Source organism: Paramormyrops kingsleyae, chromosome 9, assembly GCF_048594095.1.
Source record: "Paramormyrops kingsleyae isolate MSU_618 chromosome 9, PKINGS_0.4, whole genome shotgun sequence".
NCBI lineage: Eukaryota > Metazoa > Chordata > Actinopteri > Osteoglossiformes > Mormyridae > Paramormyrops > Paramormyrops kingsleyae.
This window is the reverse complement of record NC_132805.1, coordinates 3,517,890-3,535,936: the sequence shown is the minus strand read 5'-3', so window position 1 is coordinate 3,535,936 and position 18,047 is coordinate 3,517,890. Positions and strand designations below refer to the sequence as shown.

Sequence of the window (18,047 nt, the reverse complement as noted above, 5' to 3'; positions counted from 1 at the left end):
AAAATATATGCTAATCCTACATGTTTACATTTGCATTTTTGCTTCCTCTACAGAATTTTCTTCATTATGAATGATGCGAAAGGGAGCGAGAACATCAGAGGAGGCCACAGCTCCAAGATGACACAGCAGAACAAAATACCTCAGGCTGAGAGGAAGAACAGGTCCATGCGTCGAAGCAGGAGCAGCGATGCAGGCCTGGGTGAGAGGAACGGACGCAAGATGGAGCAGGACCGAGCAGAGAGGAGGCAGCGTGGACGGAGCGAGGAACGCCGAGGGTCGCGGGTCTCTGGGAACAGGGGCCGTGACGATGGCACGGAGGACACGGAGTGCATCGTGTGCTTCTGCCCTTACGACAACGTCTTCAAGGCCCCGAAGATCCTGGCCTGCGGACACACGTTCTGTCTGGAGTGCCTGGCCCGCATCAACGTGTCGTCCGTCGAGCTGAAGTCCCTGGCCTGCCCCATCTGCAGGGGGCTGACCGAGCTTCCCCATGGCCGGGACCTGCCGCAGCTGGACAACAACAAGGACATTTTCAGCAGGCTGCCCCCAGAAATGCAGCGGGCACTGTCTGTGCGCTTTCAGCGCAGTAAGGGCAAGCTCGTCCTGAAGAAGCCCCCCGCATTCAACAAGCCTGCCGCGTCCAGCCTCGCTCTGCCCAATTTCAAGAAGGAGAAGAAGGAACACCAGGCCCAAGGCAACCTGCAGTTTGGGAACCTAGAGGCAGGCCTTGACCAAGCCACCACCGTCGATGTGGGTCGCCCCCCTAGCAGGGTAAGAACCCGCCTGCGCCAGATCATGCGCTCCAACCACTGCTATTATGCGGTGGTGGCGGCCATTATCATAATAACGGTCACCCTGATGCTGGTGGGGATCCTGGCATTTGTTGTGATGCCATTGGCCCCAATGGGCAACCAAATTAATACCGGAAACACATCGAACGAGCACCGTCCATGAAGGAGCGAAATGGAAACGGGGGAAGTGAAACAGATTGGAAAGTGTAACATGCAAATGTTCTGCATGTGGAGGTCAGGAAGAGTAGCAAACGGGGCAAGGAGTTCTGCTGTTATCACTTTCCAAAAGAACACTCAGGCAGTGTAACCTTGAGGGACTGCGGAACTATACGGAAGCTGGGGACTCCACACGCATCAATGATTAACGCAGAAACAACCCGAATACATCAACACCATTAAGAATTAACAAGGAACACAGAAAATGACAAAGAAAGAAAGAAAGAAAACTGTCATGCCAGAAAAATTGTACTGTAACATTTTAATTAACTGGATATTTTTTCCCTTGGTGTTCCTTGTGGTAAAAGTCTTCTTATGGCGTAATGGGAAACATTGCACTTCATGGACAAAGTTTGTAGTTACATAAAACAAATGTATAAACAAGAAGAATGAAAAGGGGGGAATGGTACCTGAAGACTGTGACCGAATACATCGACACCATTAAGAATTAACAAGGAACACAGGAAATGACAAAAAAAAAAAGAAAGAAAACTATGATGCCAGAAAAAAAGGACTGTGACGTTAATGAACTGGGGTTTTTTTTTTCCTTGGTTTTCCTTGTGGTAAAAGTCTTCTTATGGCCTAATGGGGAAACTGCGCTTCTTGGAGAAAGTTCGTAGGTAAATAAAACAAAAGTAGAAAAAAAGAAGAATGAAACGGGGGAATGGTACCTGAAGCTGGTCATTAGGTTGATTTGAGTTTCCAGATCTTCATGCACATGCACTATTACCCTAAACTACACCTCAGAATTTGCTGTGAATGGGCAGCTGTTACCTTGTGCAAATGCCCCGAGACAGGCTAGCTCTGTTCTCCACGATCTACCGGCACTAACTGTGCACTGCACTTTATATTCCATGTTTTACTTAATTGTTTATGTAAATAGATACGTGAAATTATTGTACTCTTTGAATAAAAAAAAAGGTTAAAATTGAGATTCAGGTCGTTTTTATTGATTGCTAACATTGTACATACAAGTTATCAGCGCGTAATCTAAACTGTGTCCTTGTTGATCATTGTCGAGTATCAGGATATTTCGGTGGCTTGTTGGCTAATACCTAATAAACAGGAACTAGGAGATATATTTTCAGTGTTTGGTTAGTGGCACGTTAATATGTGTGGATTCTCTTTCATGTTCTATTTGACAAAAGCCAACAGAACCGCAATGTAAAAACAGGAAAGCTGATCCGGTTTGTGATTTTCCTTCATGCTGGAAAATTCGACCGTTTAATTCTGAATACGCGGTACGTCCTTCCTTCGAACCGGCATTTTTTCTCTTAGTAGTACAAAGTTTTCGTCAAACTTGTTAATGATAGGCCTACCGAAGATTTCACTTTTTGTGTATTGCCATCAGCGACTACATGAGATTCTCTTGTTATCGCCCATTATTTATAAGCGAATTCTTCATAAATCACTTTGTAGTACTATTTTCACGAAATTACAAAAACAACGCTGAATTCGCTCTCTCTCTCTCTCTCTCTCTCTCTCTCTATATATATATATATATATATGTGTGTGTGTGTTTGTGTGAATAATTATAAAGACAGTGAAAACTAAAAAAGCACTGTGTCGAGATAAGGTGCATTCTTCTATTCCGCAGAGACCTTGCGTGTCACTTGCCTGAAACCTGTCTGACTACAAATCGCTCACTAAATGATAAATGACAACATAAACTGACAAGACAACAGAAATGAGTACCAGGAATAAGACGGAAATAATCATGTTTACTTATTACACACTGAGTTTGGAAGGTGGTTATTTTACTTTATTTATAGCGTCCTACAACTCAAATATAGGCAAAGTTTATATTCAAGACAGATTTTACAATTTTTTATATAAACTATAGATATATAACTTAATTCACTGAAAACACCGTTTTAAAAAGTACTGAACACAAAGCACTAAATGAAACGGAACACTCCCTTATTGACGTTAAATGTCCGTGTGCCGCTTGGTGTATTTTAAGACCACGGCAGGCGGCAGGACTGTTGTTCTTTAACACACCCAATGCGTTCTTTAAGTGATACAGATATTTTCTTCTAATTCCCGTTAATTCCATTTCTATGTATGTTTATAAATACGTAATCCGTTCATTTTGTGGTTGTCATGTAATTATGCATTCATATTGTTATATTATATTTCATTTTATAACTTATAACTCGTAAAATTAACAATCATAATAGCATTATAACTATGCTTAAATATATTGTTTGGATAACATAATAACAAAGATATACATATTTTAAATTAGTACATGACTCATCCCATACATACAGGGACATAGTCTTAACCTGTGGCTCTCGCTAATTGACATACAAGTCGAATCAGAATCACGACGATTTATGAACAAGGCCGCCTGTAAAACCAGTCGAAAAAAGAATGTTAAATTGCTTACTGTGTTATATCGTCTACTGGTTAAAGTTTGAAATATTTTAAATCCATACAGTTTAAGCGGTCAAAACATTAGAGATATTAAGACTGAGAAGTAAAAACATTTTCCATTTTAAATTCTAAGACCTTGAGCGCCCTCGTGTGGTATTTCTGATAAAAATCCAAATATCACAACAATAACATGGGATGTATTTGTACTGGGGATTACAACTAATACTGATCACTATCAATATGATGTATGTGTACGGAGTAACCCAATCACACATCGTATTATACATGAATCTTATCGTGTTTATTGAAAATCTGTAACGTTTCAGTTTCAAACTGATACTGAAACGCAGGCTTTTTCAGGCCTAGAGTGGGTGGAGTTTTGTCGCTGATTGCTTATTGTAATGCAGAAAATTACAAAGAAAATATTGCACATATACATGTTTCCCTGAGTATTAACATGTCCTACAAAAGTTTTGATAGGGTGACTCAAACTGGAGCCTGAATGGGTATGCTGGTATGCTGGCATGCTTCCCCGTGCCGTAGGCTGCAGGTTTACTTCAGCGACGCGTTGGCTGTGCTAAGTGGCTGAGGAAGATGGATGGATCATTCCAAGCTGACACCCACATAATTGTAGGCTGTTTGTTACTCATCTCTTTCTAGGCTTCTAATGACAGCTCACATCCTATGGACTGAACACGTGATGAAGTACAAAGTGCGAGTTGAATGGAGCTGTTTGTTAAATATAATCATACTTGAGGGATGGGTGTCACTACATATCACCGTTTCGACTGTTACTTGAGTTTTAATTCTGCGGTGAGAGCACCGTGCTGCATGTCTCGACAATGAACCGCTGCGTCCCACATCCACGCCAAGTTTTGTAACTATGAACTGCCCTCCACTCTGTTTTGGAAAGAGACCTTCCTCCCCCACACCCCTATTTTAGAGAAGCCACATACGCTTTTTCGGCTTATTTGGTTCGGTAACTCGGACTTATGTCCTTGGGCCAGCCTATTTTGATATGTCCCCCATAATTTTTCTTTTCCCCAAAGAATTATTACTTGTTTTATTTAGATTAGATTTTTGATACTTTTCAAGCTGGCAGTTTTCTTGTGTTTATAGACAGTAACGTTTTAGCATTTTTATTATTACAATGGCCTCAACTCCTTCAGCTTCGGCTTTATCGGCTGTTCTTCGCTGCAGGGGAAATATATTCGCTCGCAACCAGGCAAACAAGAAGCGGCCTGGAAGCGGGTACAGCCTCGGGCCCAAGTGCGGGGCGAGCGGCGAGCCGGCAGCGTCCAATGCGAGCGTGGACTCGCGTCAGCCTCGGCTGGAGTGGAGAGCGTTACTTTTCGGAGGATACGCCGAGGTCAGAGACGGGATATCCGTGGTTATCCGGTGGGAGCTGCTCACCGACAGATCCAGAGATGCCGGGGCTTCGGTGAGCGGCCGCCACGTGCGGACGGAGGCGCAGGTTCCCTGCAGCCGGTCCGCGGCTGCGCCGGTGTCGGACGGGCGGAGACGTGCTGAACCGTGCAGCCGGGGATCTGGCTTCGCGGAGACGGTTTTGGTCGCTTTAGGGTCTGGGAAAAGCACTCCACCGAAGGAAACAAGAGGCGGCAGGCTCGCGGGAGCTATTCTGGGTCAGTCAGCACCCAAGGCATGTTTGTTTGTACAGTGTTTGCTGAAATCAAGGAGATTCGGCAACGACTACGGGCCGCCGGTGATGCTCCGCGCCGGCTGGCCGTCTCTGAAGAGCGTCTGCACGCTTCTCACCGCCCCGCTGTCGGATATCCTGCGCAGACGATTTATAATTACAGATGGATCTCGGTGCATCCAAGGTGCATCCAAGGTGGACGATCAAAGGGCGACTTTTGCCAAAAGTCAAGACCCATGCAGCAGCTATAACAATTGTCACACGGTGAGTGGTGGCTGATCACTGCTAATTATATATGAGTAGGCAGCTATATCTTCTGCTCTCCCCGAGAAGACCGGTGTACAGCATTCACCTTGAAGCGAGGTAGTGTGGTATGCAAAATAAGCGATTACATTAATGAGCATCCACTACAGCAACGCGCTGAGAGATTGCAATAGATCATTCTTTAAATATAACAAAATGCAACTTCCCCAAGAAGATGAATAAATTATTACAGTTTTTCTTAAAACTGACATTTAACTTATTATCTGGCCTGTGCAGGTAATCGGTTTTAATGGAAGACGTCGCCCTACTAGTTTGGAAGTAGAAGAAGGATCTCCAAAACCCACATCCTGCCCCAAATCCTCTGCAGTCTCTGGAAAATGAGGACTTCAGTTGTTTGGGACACCGTGCTGGGATGCGAGGGGAATCCGCGCTCTTCTCGGCTCCTGTGACGTGTTTGCCGGCCCTCGGGGGGGTTCCGTTGATGTGTCCAGCTCAAAGTACGCGCTTTAATCCATAAGACAAAAGGCTATTCCGCTAGTTTTCTGCCAAAAGCCATTGCATCATAATATTTATTTAGCAGACCTTTTGTTCATACAAGTTGCATGGCAGGTTTATGCATTTTTTTGCACATTTTATGAAATAGCTACGTGTAGATCATAACGAACTTTAAAAGTTCTCGCCAAGATTTTCTTAAATCTTTAAGTTAAAAAACAGCATTTTTAATGTAAGACCATCGAGTATTACATCAACAGAATATTTTTATTTAAAAGTTAAAATGTAATACACATATGTCATTGTGACAAGATGTATTCAGCTCAGTATTTCTGTGCTAAATATGTAAGGAAAAGTTTTTGTTCCATAAGCCATTTGAATTATGAGGATAAGCAGTCACCGTTTATGTATTAATCAAAGCTCTGTCTGTTCATTAGGAGAAACGCTCCTCTCTTCTAATAATCATTGGCTGCTAAAGTTCTCAGTGGTTAAGATCAACTTTTAGTTGTATAATTGTTTTAAGACACTAAAAAGTTGAGAGCATTATGTGGCTTGGTAAATAACCTATATAACACATCACTATCCTTGAATATGGATCATACTCCTTCCCTGGGTCCCCCCCCCCCCCTGCTTCACTATCAATCCCATGACTGCCTCCTTGGGTCAGTGCTGTGGAATGAGGGTGACATCTGACGAGGTGAAGATCTCATAAGAGAGTGTCGATCATTGGGTCAAATGTACTTTTTTTCAGTTTGACCTGTTAGCCAAATCGTATTATAATATTGATTTCGGTAATTGTATTGCTGGATGTAATATAAAGAATAGAAAATCCTGCATAATGCTGACAATATGGAACCTTTTTGGAGGAACCTGAAAAAGTCTGCATTGGATGGGTGAGATATCCTAGGATCTGCATGTGTCCACATTTTGCAAGAATGGAATAATAGAGAAACAGTATTAGGTTTTCATTTCCAGGAAGCCTGGAGGCCTTTGTCATGATGCATTCATCTGTTCTAACAAAAACGGGTGTTTCTTTTTAACAACGTGTAATTTAAAAGCGTGTATGAACCTGTCCCATTCTGTCATTTTATTTTGCAAGGTTCTCCATTAATGGAAATGTAGGAAGTTGGTACAGTACTGTTAATTTATTTTTTAGATGCTTTGCCGTTCTGTTAAGAAAAAAATAAATGTGTGGATAAAGTAACTGAAATCTACAGAAAGACAGAAATACAGTCATAATGACCGCATCATTAATATGGGAAAATACCACGTTGAACCCCCGCCACAAATTTAGGGGTTTTTTGATTATTTGTCACATTTCTAAAAGTGATGATGATGGTTAATGATCAAATCATGTTAATGATACAAGAAATCAGTGGAATTTTTTGTAGAATGTTATTGCGCAAAATGCTTTGAAATATATTTTAGAAATTAAAAGTCAAATTCAATCCATGCCTGTAATTTGCTCTGTTACATATATTTAACACGCTACTTTGATTTATAGATCTATGTTTGAACCACATATCCTGAGGTGGATCATCGTGGGGGTTCTGTGTTCAGCAATCTTTCAGTATTTTGTTAATGCTGATGTCATCTCCGACTCTTCTGCTCAACTTTCCAGTGCAGCAGGGGGCAGTAACTCACCTATTTTCAACAAGATGCAATACATTAATTGAGGAAGAAGGACTGGTAAATGCCAAAATTGATTTACAAGCAATAATAATACTTACTATTATAAATAATATGTTAATAAAAAATAACATATGGATGTAATAATAGCCTCCATAGTAAGACTGATAATAACAATTCATCTTGGTAGCACAGGAGGTGATCTGATGTTTGTGTAGCTTGGTGGGTTGACTGGTCTCTATCATCAATGGTCTGAAAGTGTGTTTACAGGAATCTGGTGCCATTTTATCAAGTTCATGCTTAATGGAAAATGAAGTCATGCCTTTGCCGTCTTCAAGGTCAGCGTCACAATAAGTCTGCCGTGTGACAGCTTATGTCTTGTTGATCTGAAGCACTGCTGGCCAAGGTGGTGTTTCTCCCACCAGGCAGAGAGAGTGCATTATGGGATGCTGATGAATCTCTCGGATGGTGATGTATCATGTTACTGGAATGACTACACTCTGGCCATGCCAGGAACCAGCGAAGCAGTTTCAATATGTCCTGTCAGATCAAATCACACTAATTCTATGTTCTTATGCTTCCTGTAGCTTACTGCAAGCAAATCAAAGTCTTTTAGTCACTTGGGATTTGAAAATATTAATTTGAATATTGCTTCACATGAATTTATATTGTACAAAATTATATAAATCAGAAAAACATTTCTTATGAAATCAGTCTTTGGACATTTAACATTAACATTTTAGTTGCTTAACATTTCCAGTACATTTTCCAAAAACAAATATATACAGGACAGATAAAAGTTTTAATAATCTGATTCTGTTTCCTTTCAATGGCAACAGTTTCATGTCTGATCCCCCCCCCCCCCCCCTTTCTGTAAATGCCCCATAATCTACTGCTGTTGTTGCAACAAATGTTAATATGTCTTCATGGTTCTGAAATACTTAAAAAAAAGGGTTCAAGACCTCCGCCAAAAAGATTCTTTCTAGAAGGAGAATTAGGTTTGTATTAAATGCATCTCAACCACCATTAAGCATGGAGGAAGAGGTTTCATAGAATGGGAAGTTTTTTCAACTACTGGTACTGGTGAACTTGTGAACAGTGAAAAGTCAATACTCCTGACTTTACTGAAGAAAATATTGTAGAAAGATTTGCAAGACAACATTTCAGTCTTTCTGTAAATCCAAGAGAAAAGCATTCAAATGTAGTTATCTGTTTGCTAATTTCGTGAAATTCATTTGTTGTTAAAATCTAAATTTCTTTCTCCAGAGTGTATTAGTGTTCATACATACATACTATACATCATATCATTATTTCTATCACCTCTGGCATTTTTTTCAAGGGGGTACAATGACATATTGACCCTGTCAGTCAACAATTAGTAAATATTCGTTACACTCTACACCTGTCGAAACTGGGCGCTGATTAGTAATGTACTACGTAATTGGTAATTAATATTGTATTAATTACGTCCTAATGAGTTCGTCACACCACGAAGTTTAAAATAGCAATACACCGCAGCTACGGCAGCCTCGGAGGCCAAACAGGCGGAAAACGCGCGTTCTGTATTTACCTTTTGTCGATGATGGGAATTTATGTTTCGGAGACTGAGCGAAGAAAGGCAGGGTGGGAGGGATAGGAGTGATGGGTGAGATGGAAAAGAGCTCCGCTAAAACGGGGAATATAAATAAAAAAATTAATGTGAGATACAGCAGTCCAGTTAGTCTTCTTATTTTCGCTGTCATATTATTTTGTAAAGCGACAAGCAGAATATTTAGCTAACACGAGAGAGCTGTTGCAGAAAGATGGCTAACTAGGTTGCTGTAAGAAGACGCTTAACAGCTGGCATGCTTAAGTAATTGTAGACGGATATTACACTCAAACATCATCACATCTCCCATTATAAATATTTAATTCATCGCAAAGGCCCGGAATGGAGCTGGGAAGCTTTCGCGGGAGCCCCGCCGGCTCGGGCGGCCCCGAATCACCTGACCGGCGGGAGGAGACGCCCGGTGGGGAGGCTGAGGGGAAGGACGCGGCCGCCCGGCGCGGAGGGCATGATGGAGCGGGCACAGGTGCCGGGGAGAGCAAGGAGGCGCAAGATGGTGCTGGGCACTACCGAGGAGAGGAGGAGGAGGATGGGTACGAGGAAGAATTAGACCCCAGGATTCAGGTAAATGATTCCTTAGAAATTCATACACGACCATATACGTGTGAGAGAAAAGTCGGCAAATAGACAGCGATACCAAAAGCCGCAATTATACTCGTTTATGTGTATAAATATATTGAATGTATTGAGATGATATTAAATTTAATGTGAGAAAATACACCAAATATAATACTGGGGGTCCACTGTTAATAGTTTGAACGAAATGTGTGTCCAGTGAGTGAGAGATAGTCCTAGTTTTCTTCTGTTCCCCAGAGCGTTAGCATACTCCCTTGTCAAATTTTTTAATGTCTGTTGAGTTTTTACTCTGCGTGTTTGACATTTGTGCTAAACTAGAGTCTCAGAGATTACTTCTTATGTCATGTGACACTGACAAATCGCAATGCTATGCCAGGCATGCATGCATGCATCCATTCATCCATCAATCCATCCACTCATCAGTCCATCCATCCATCCATCTATGCATTGAAGTCAGAGTGTTCATTCTGCTGGGGGTGTCCACTGTAGATCCTGAATAGGTTCTTCTTTATGCTGCACTAGTTTGGACGTGGATGATCACTGGAATTTTATTGCTAGTGTCAGTAGTTAGTGTCTGACTACACAAGATGTAATTATTGTTTTATTTGTTTTTGTAATTTTGTTTCTGTTACAAGACCCCGCCATAGTCAGGAGAAGGGCTATCTCAGCGAGGATGGGCTGATTCGCTCTCGTGCCACGTTCAAAGCAGTCGGCCAATGGGCTGAGTCAACGCTGTGACAGAGCAGCACGGGTGTCAGTAGTAGCACCGTGGTTCACGGCAGCCTGCCAGGGTGTCAGCGCGGTGAATCTGAAGGTGACTGCAGGAGCTCTGCTGGTGTCGCAGACTGCGGTCGTAAAGGCCGCGATTAGTTGTAGGATGCGTGTCTCTATGCTGAAATAAAATGTGTGTGGGAACAGAATTTAGTATAAAATGGGAGAGAGATGGCATACATGCTAGGATAGCATTATGGAAATTCATGACAAATTGCATTGTGTGGCCTATCCATCAACCCAGCCAACCATACAATTATCTATCCACCTTTCATCTGCTTACCCTGGGTAGGGTTGTGGGGGGGCTGCCTGGGGCTTATTCCCGATCGCACAGGGCACAAGGCAGGGGTGCACCCAGCATGGGATGCCAGTCTATCACGACACACACACACACACACACACACACACACACACACACACACACACACTGCTGTTTAATTAGACTTGAATTCACGGGATGTGCATGAAGGACTGATCAAGGATTTCGTGTTCTGATGCTGTCTTCAGTAATAGGAAGGGACTTTTCACTGCTGCAGGAAGTTTGGAAGGAGTACTCTGCACTCATTTGCACGTTCGAGGAATCCGTCCTGTCAGTTGATCTGCTTTGTTGAATGCTGTTGAGGAGGAATTGGGCTTTCTCTCCTGCAGAATTGACTTTGCTGCTCATTAAGGATACAGCAGACTGAGCAAAATGCCCTGGATCGAAGATGGAGCAGTTAGGCTCTGGTTTGAGGAAGGGTGGAGTGTTTCACAGTAAATGCTCTCTGGAGTTCAAACACGATTAGGATTTCCAGCAGGCAGACCATCAGAGGGTGGAGGTCTCAGCCCTCTGAACGGTACTCAGGAAGAATCTGAAACTAAGTGTGGCTGCGGTAGAAGCATACGATCGAGGGCAGGATGGTCATCATTCCACTGTCGAGCTGGATTAAACCATCATTATGTAAGTGTCCCTCGTAATCATGTCACTCTTTCGTAGGAGGAGTTGGAACACCTTAATGAAGCCAGTGAGGAGATTAACAAGCTGGAGCTGCAGCTGGATGTGAGTGACACCCTCGCTAAATGTCAGTGTGCTTGTCACGGTGTGTCAGTGTTCTTTACTCGCTATCAGTGTGTATTGAATTAGCGTTAGTCACTTTCTGTGCTCTCCTGCGGCCATTTCTGCCCCCACTGGCTCTAACAGCATGTTCAGTCGGTGCTTCGAGCTTCACATTTTTGGCATTCTCACCCTCCCCGCATCCTTAGGTCCCGTCTGTATGGTAAATATTGACTGCATAGCAGTGCAGAGCTCAAAGAATGTAAGGCCCGTATTCAAAGCTATAAAAACACATAACAGATGAAACGGTATGAGGATGTGAAAGTGTTCTTGATGAGCAGCTTGTTTCATACTGAAGCCAAATGAAGCAGAATGTCTAAGAAGAAACATCTCATTAGCATAGTTTTTGGGCTGATGATTGTAATGTAAAGTCAGTTTTAACACAACAAAATGAGTAATAGTAACGACAGATAAAGAAGTATGACAATAAATGCGACACATGAAAAATAAAACATATACACAGTATGACATACAGTATATGCTTTCATTAACGTCCAGGTGATGTTGCGTTTGCGCTGCCAATCTGTTCTTTTTTGTTGTGCCTAACATTTACTTACAATAACACTTGACAACAAGACTTTGAAAGATACCGTGCGTTACGTTCTTTGCATATCTGTATTTACTTCTGGAAGCTTTTTCAGGTGCCATAATCATACTTGCAGTTTGTCCTCTTGCATGTAATAGCAAGCAGCCAGTCCCGTGGGATTAATTATGCTCGTTAGTGGTCCCAGTGAAGAAGCCTTAGAATGATAAAAAGGCATCGTTGTTATAAAAGAACCCGGAAGGCGTAGCTCTTTGAGTACGTGTGCTGGCTGAGCCTCTGCCCCCTTCTTCCCTCGCAGGATGCCAGGTCGGGGTACAGGCGGATCCTCACGGACTCGGCCAGGAAGCTGAACGCCCAAGGCTCCCAGCTGGGAAGCTGCATCGAGAAGGCCAGGCCGTACTACGAGGCCCGGAGGCTGGCCAAGGAGGTGCGAGGCGGCGCTTCCTGGGCCACGTTTCCTCCATGTGCTCGAGCTGTCGTCCCCCGCGGAAGGTCACAATGCAGTATCTGGATAGACTTGCTTTAAGTAAAAGTTAAGGTTTTGGGCAGACTTTACTCATGTGGTAAACTGCAACTTTGGTGACTAAAGAATTTTATGGGTATTTCTGATGATAGGAGGAGCAGTAGTGGCAGAAGTGAGGGGGGGGGGGCTCTTTAGGTAATTTCCTTATTTGGCAAGTATCTGTCCGGATCTATAGTGTATTAGGGTAGCTTCCCCTAGAGAAAGCCATGTAAACTGTAATAGAGCATTAGTATGGAACAGGCCATTGTTAGGCTGTTGATCAGCGATAATTGAGTGACAGTTTCTCCTGCACTGTTAAACCTTCCATTGCCTGAAGTGCTAAACGGAGTGAGTATTGTGTCCTCTTCGACACTCCTCAGACCCAGGGCTGATAATTACAAAGCGTTTGCCTGAATCCTATTTTTAGTGCATGGAAAGAGACAAAAAAGAAAAACCAAAGCAATTTAACTGATCTCACACAAAACACATACAAAGAACAAGACATTCTGAATAACGTTGCTGTCTGTTGTTTTATGTCACTCCATCAGTCTTTTGCTGATTGTTTTATCCAGTAGCATGTATATTAATTCCAATACATTGTTTTCTGTTATATAATGAAGTCCTCTATTCATAATCTAGGCGTGGGAAATCCCCACGGGTGTCACTCAGGCAATTCCTCCCCTGGCTTCTTTAGGTCAAGTCAAGTAAAGCTTTAATGTCGTCTCAGCCATGTACAGGTACTCAGTGAAATGAAAGAACGTTCCTCAAGAACCCTTGGTACAGCATTCATGGCAGGACAGGCATTACAGTGCTAAGGACGACTTACGGAGCACAAAAGATTATTGCTGTACAACTATCAATAATTCAAGGGGAGGGAAGACAAAGCGGAGACAACTACATCTATTTCCTGCCAAACATAACAAACCTTCCACATTAGAGGAACAATGAACTGAACAATGAACAATGGGTTCTATGTAGGCCCAGCAAGAGACCCAGAAGGCGGCCCTGAGCTACGAGCGGGCCGTCTCCATGCACACGGCGGCCAGGGAGATGGTGTACGTGGCGGAGCAGGGGCTCCTGGCAGACAAGAACACGTTGGATCCGACCTGGCAGGAGATGCTGAATCACGCCACCTCCAAGGTGAGTGTGCAGAGCCGTCCTTCATCACCGACATCCTAGGGGTCTTCTGCTGGAAGAATGTGGACGGTATTCTGCTGAACCTGAAAAGCTTTTGACCTTTGACAGTAGTACCTAAAATTACTACTAAGTGATGTAATCTGAGGTTGTTTGTTCTTTTTAACAATAAAAAGCAGTTTGATATCAGGGTGCAGGGATGGCTGCATGGGTGACATTTGTAGATTTGTAGAGAAGTGATAGATCGAGATACTGCTATCCTATGGCAACGAATCTCTTATGGTCCAGCAGGGGGCGCTCACGTGGCTGCTCGTGTTCCCGGCAGGTGAACGAGGCCGAGGAGGAGCGGCTGCGCAGCGAGCGGGAGCACCAGCGGGTCACGCAGCTGTGCCAGGACGCTGAGGCCCGAGTGCAGACCCTGCAGAAGGCTCTGAAGAGGGTGATCATCAAGTCCAAGCCCTACTTTGAGCTCAAGGCCCAGTTCAATTACATCCTGGAGGTACTCTGTGAGCTCATTCTCCATCACAGCAGCCTTTTCCCGCTGAATGCATCATAACACGTTGGGTTTGATCCAGAAGGAGCTCACCTGTTAAATCTACAGTAATGAGATGCAGATCCTTCAGCAGGTCTGTGTGATGGATTAAACCTCACTGCGCTTATCGGGGAAGATGCTGGAGACTGACGTATTTGACACTGAGCACTTACTGCTTCCAGAAATGTTTTGTCACTGATGGTGTGATGGTGTCAACATTTTCAGTATTAATTTATTATATTCTATTTATAGGGTGGCTCACTCGACTTGCATTTGTGTTTTTGATAGGTAGCTGGGAGGGGGCAAAAACCTGGTTTGTCTGGGGGTCCCTGATGACGGGGTTGAGAAACACTGATTTAGGCTAATTGGCTCTAAACTGTCAGGCGCGTGCGTGTGTGTGTGTGTGTATGGGTTTGCATCCCATCCAGTGTGTACCCCAGCCTAGTGGTCTATGGGATAGGACCCAGGCCCCCCTATGACCCTGTCAAGCATAAGCGTTTGAATGATGGATGGATGGATTTATATGTATTCATAGTGTTGTTTCCTGTGACTGAGTAAAAATGTTTTAGGACTTATTTTCTCAACCCAGCTGACTGTCGCAGTCCTTGCAAAGTGACAATTGCACGTGCATAAAATCCAATGTTGATATTAAGGCTGCACATTGTGCTGCTCTAGGGTTTCCTGCTTTAAGACTCCTCATCTGCTTCCTTTTCATGTCTCCATCCTTACAGGAGCACAGGACCAAAGTGCTGCAGTTAGAGGAGCGCGTGTCAAAAGTGAAGACGCGCTACTCTGTTGCCCTGCGTAACCTGGAGCAAATCAGCGAGCAGATCCATGCCCAGCGGGGGCGGAGCCGAGCCACAAAAAGGAAAACCAAGTCATGTGGTGGGAGGAGCCCCCCCATCGGGGCGGAGTCTGACCTTGGAGCTGCGAGTGAGGGCGGAGCCTGTGGTGGAGGGACAATACAGGCCACCTGGGCTGATGGAAACAGGAGTGCAGAGAAAACCAGGGAGTGGGTGGAAAGGCACAGGGAGATTGGCTGGGGGCAGAAGGAGAGGCTGGAAGCTGAGAGGGCCGGCTCAGACACCCTGTCGGTCCTCAGCCTGCAGACCATCGCTTCCGACTTGGAAAAATGCGATTCGGTGGAACATCTCGGGGATTTCGTCAGTGACGTGGTCAGCCTGTCAGGAGAGGAGGAGGAGAGGGACAGGATTGCGAAAGATGAGGGCGGGTCAAGTTGCGAGGTGACGGCCGACCTACCGAGGCAGGACAGACCAGCCAGGGAGACAGAGACACGGGGAAAGGCGACACAGCAGTGTTTTGTTAAACAGCATCACCGGAGTGTCAGCTTGTAATACAGGTGCTTTAGGGCCTGAGGATGTAAACAAACATATTACACAAGTGGTACGAAAGGGGGAAGGAGGAACACCTAGAAGGAAGTGAAGGGAGACGACTCATGAGTATTAGAATTCAATTCATGCAAAGTTACTAGCAGATTGAAATTGTAGGTTCTCCGCACACACAGAGATTCTCTTATCCATGCAGGTGCGGATGTCTGAATAATCGCTGTGATCTTGTCTGTTGAGGTGCATCATTAAAGAGAGACGCAACACTGGAGGATGACTTCATAGTGATTGTAGGGAAAGGCAGAAGTCATTAGAGTATAATCTGAATGACAGACGGCACCACAGGATATTGCAGTTGTTCCCCCGACAGTTCGAAGAAAATGTGATTATTCCTGATATGGATTACAAGACGGACTGCTTCATTTCTCTGTGGTCCATTCAATCCAATCATTTTCGTATTCCAAACTCTTATTCCAGTCATTCCAATCTCTTCTTTTCAAAAAGCAATGTCAGGGGGAAACAAATAATTAACTTGCTGCGTGTGTTTTTCTTGCTTTTTATATCGATTGAGGTTAACACAGAAGTTCTAATACTAATGATACAGCTGACATAAGAAGGCGAGCTGAGGAACAAAAAGTCATGTTAATTCTTTCTGAGCAGTGTATAATATAACTGTATTCACTTAGATACATCTGCATGGCGAAACACTGAAATGTAAGACAGCTTACAAAATCAAATCATGATGCTGCTGGATGTGACGTTTTAGCGTGAGAATTTCAACTGTGAAAAAAAATCAAAATAGGTATTTGTCTTTGAACTAAATATTATTTTTTTATTTGTCCTGCTTAACAAATTTAGACATGGTTTAAAGTAGCTGCGATGTCCTGTGTCGCAGCTGTGATTCTAATGGTTTTTCATCCTTGGCCCATGAGATGGTGACCTAGTTCTCTGTTAGGCACTGGCAGGGGGGGGGGGGGGGTTGGGATTCACAGGTCACAAGGCCGTATTTGCCCGGATGGTACAAGTGCGTGTGACTTTCGCCTCGTATGCCAGCCTCCTTTCGCTAACTTCTTCACGCTGTGAAGGTTCAATTAGGGGGCAAGAAACGATCCCGGGCGCTTTCAGCTTCCAGGACCTGCAAGGGCCACTGCTGCTTCACCAATGAGCTCAGTACTTAAGATGAGGATTCCTTTATTTGTAGATACATAGTTGTATAAAGGAGTATGCTGTAAAATGTTACCTATATAAACATCGATGAAAGAAGGTTTATACTGAATTATTTTGGAATAGATAAGCACCGGAATCCATGAAAAAACACGGCGTTAATGTTAATGGAATTTGTGAATGAGGATTTTTTTTGTTTACATTGTACACAGCGTCACTGCTTCAGTATTCCTGCTGAAACCGCGGGCTTTACTTCAACACCCAGACGCACGTGTATCTGCTCTTTTCACCGTCCTCATCTTTCCTGTGACTCTTTGCCTTAATCGTCTGATTTCTCACCCAGCCCTACCTTCACATTTTTGTGACGTATCTGTATTTGTTCAAAGTGATGGTGAGCATCTCTAGCTGCTATTAAACATAATTCATGTGAAAATGGAAATTCATGCAATATACTAGTTAAAGCTCTTAGAGGTATTATCCAGCAGTTTTTTTTCCCTCCCTGCCGTTTTCTACGTTCTAAACAGTGCAAACCCAAATGTATCTTTGTCCAAGCACTTTGTCCAAGTACAGTCCCTTTTCCAGTTTCCATTACCCGACGGAGATCTCAGAAAGGGAGTTAAACAAGTCTAATACCCAAAAGCTGGGTCACGTGGTTCTGTGCCTGACTGGAACAAAGGCCTCTTCGGCTGATTCCTCTAAGACTGTGAATGAATAATCCTGCTGTAGTGAAATTGGACATTGTTGCTCCTAAATGAGTTGTATAGATCAGCAGGTAGGCATTAAGGAATTGTTACTATGACATGGATATATTTATTTTTCTATAAATGTGTGACTTTGTTTTCAAGGCGAGGGTAATGAACTTGTAACAGTGTAACCCTTACAAGCATTGTATGCATTTATCTATGTTCGTTGTGTTTAGCAGACTCCTTTGTCCAAAGCAACAATCAAGTGACGCAATTAGTACATTATTTCCCAGTGGTGTGATCTCTTTTTCTAGACACATTTTCTTGTTAACCACCTTAAATGCTTAATTTTAAAAAAAGATCAGTTTTTTAAAGCTATTGTGTTCTGTATGGTTACATTTTTGCCTCTACAGTGACAGATTGTGGCATTATGAAGCTTCTACCTTTCATGTTTTTTTGTGTTGTAAGGAAGGTTATGACCTTAAATCTTTCCTTTTGTTTATTAATATGCATACTGTATATATTTACTTAAATGTGAATTATCACATTAATTCCCATGTTCTAGATTAGCCTGAAAGAGTCACCCACATCGGCAGTAATAAACTCACAGCTAACATCACTTCACTTGATGACTCACGGCTAATTTTTATTGCTAAGTACCAGCGATA

The 18,047-nt window shown here is 43.3% G+C and overlaps 3 protein-coding genes across 4 annotated transcripts; all 3 read left to right on the top strand.

Annotated features, from left to right (window-relative positions):
* Positions 1-66: 66 nt before the first annotated feature.
* Positions 67-1,939, top strand: rnf183 (ring finger protein 183). The gene has a single exon (XM_023802622.2). It carries the CDS (start codon positions 67-69, stop codon positions 952-954), a length of 888 nt encoding a protein of 295 aa, XP_023658390.1. The 3' UTR covers positions 955-1,939.
* A 2,247-nt stretch (positions 1,940-4,186) lies between these two features.
* On the top strand, positions 4,187-7,251 carry LOC111839043 (uncharacterized). The gene is made up of 2 exons (XM_023802623.2): positions 4,187-5,307; positions 5,584-7,251. Exons 1-2 carry the CDS (start codon positions 4,537-4,539, stop codon positions 5,686-5,688), a joined length of 876 nt encoding a protein of 291 aa, XP_023658391.2. The 5' UTR covers positions 4,187-4,536; the 3' UTR covers positions 5,689-7,251.
* Positions 7,252-8,455: 1,204 nt separating this feature from the next.
* Positions 8,456-18,003, top strand: sh3bp5la (SH3-binding domain protein 5-like, a). Of its 2 annotated transcripts, XM_023802619.2 has the most exons (7): positions 8,456-9,073; positions 9,352-9,598; positions 11,358-11,420; positions 12,317-12,445; positions 13,499-13,660; positions 13,980-14,153; positions 14,918-18,003. In XM_023802619.2, exons 1-7 carry the CDS (start codon positions 9,021-9,023, stop codon positions 15,539-15,541), a joined length of 1,452 nt encoding a protein of 483 aa, XP_023658387.1. In that variant the 5' UTR covers positions 8,456-9,020; the 3' UTR covers positions 15,542-18,003. The 2 variants fall into 2 exon arrangements, with proteins under 2 accessions (XP_023658387.1, XP_023658388.1); XM_023802620.2 differs by having other exon boundaries at positions 8,458-9,598.
* The last annotated feature ends 44 nt before the right edge of the window (positions 18,004-18,047 follow it).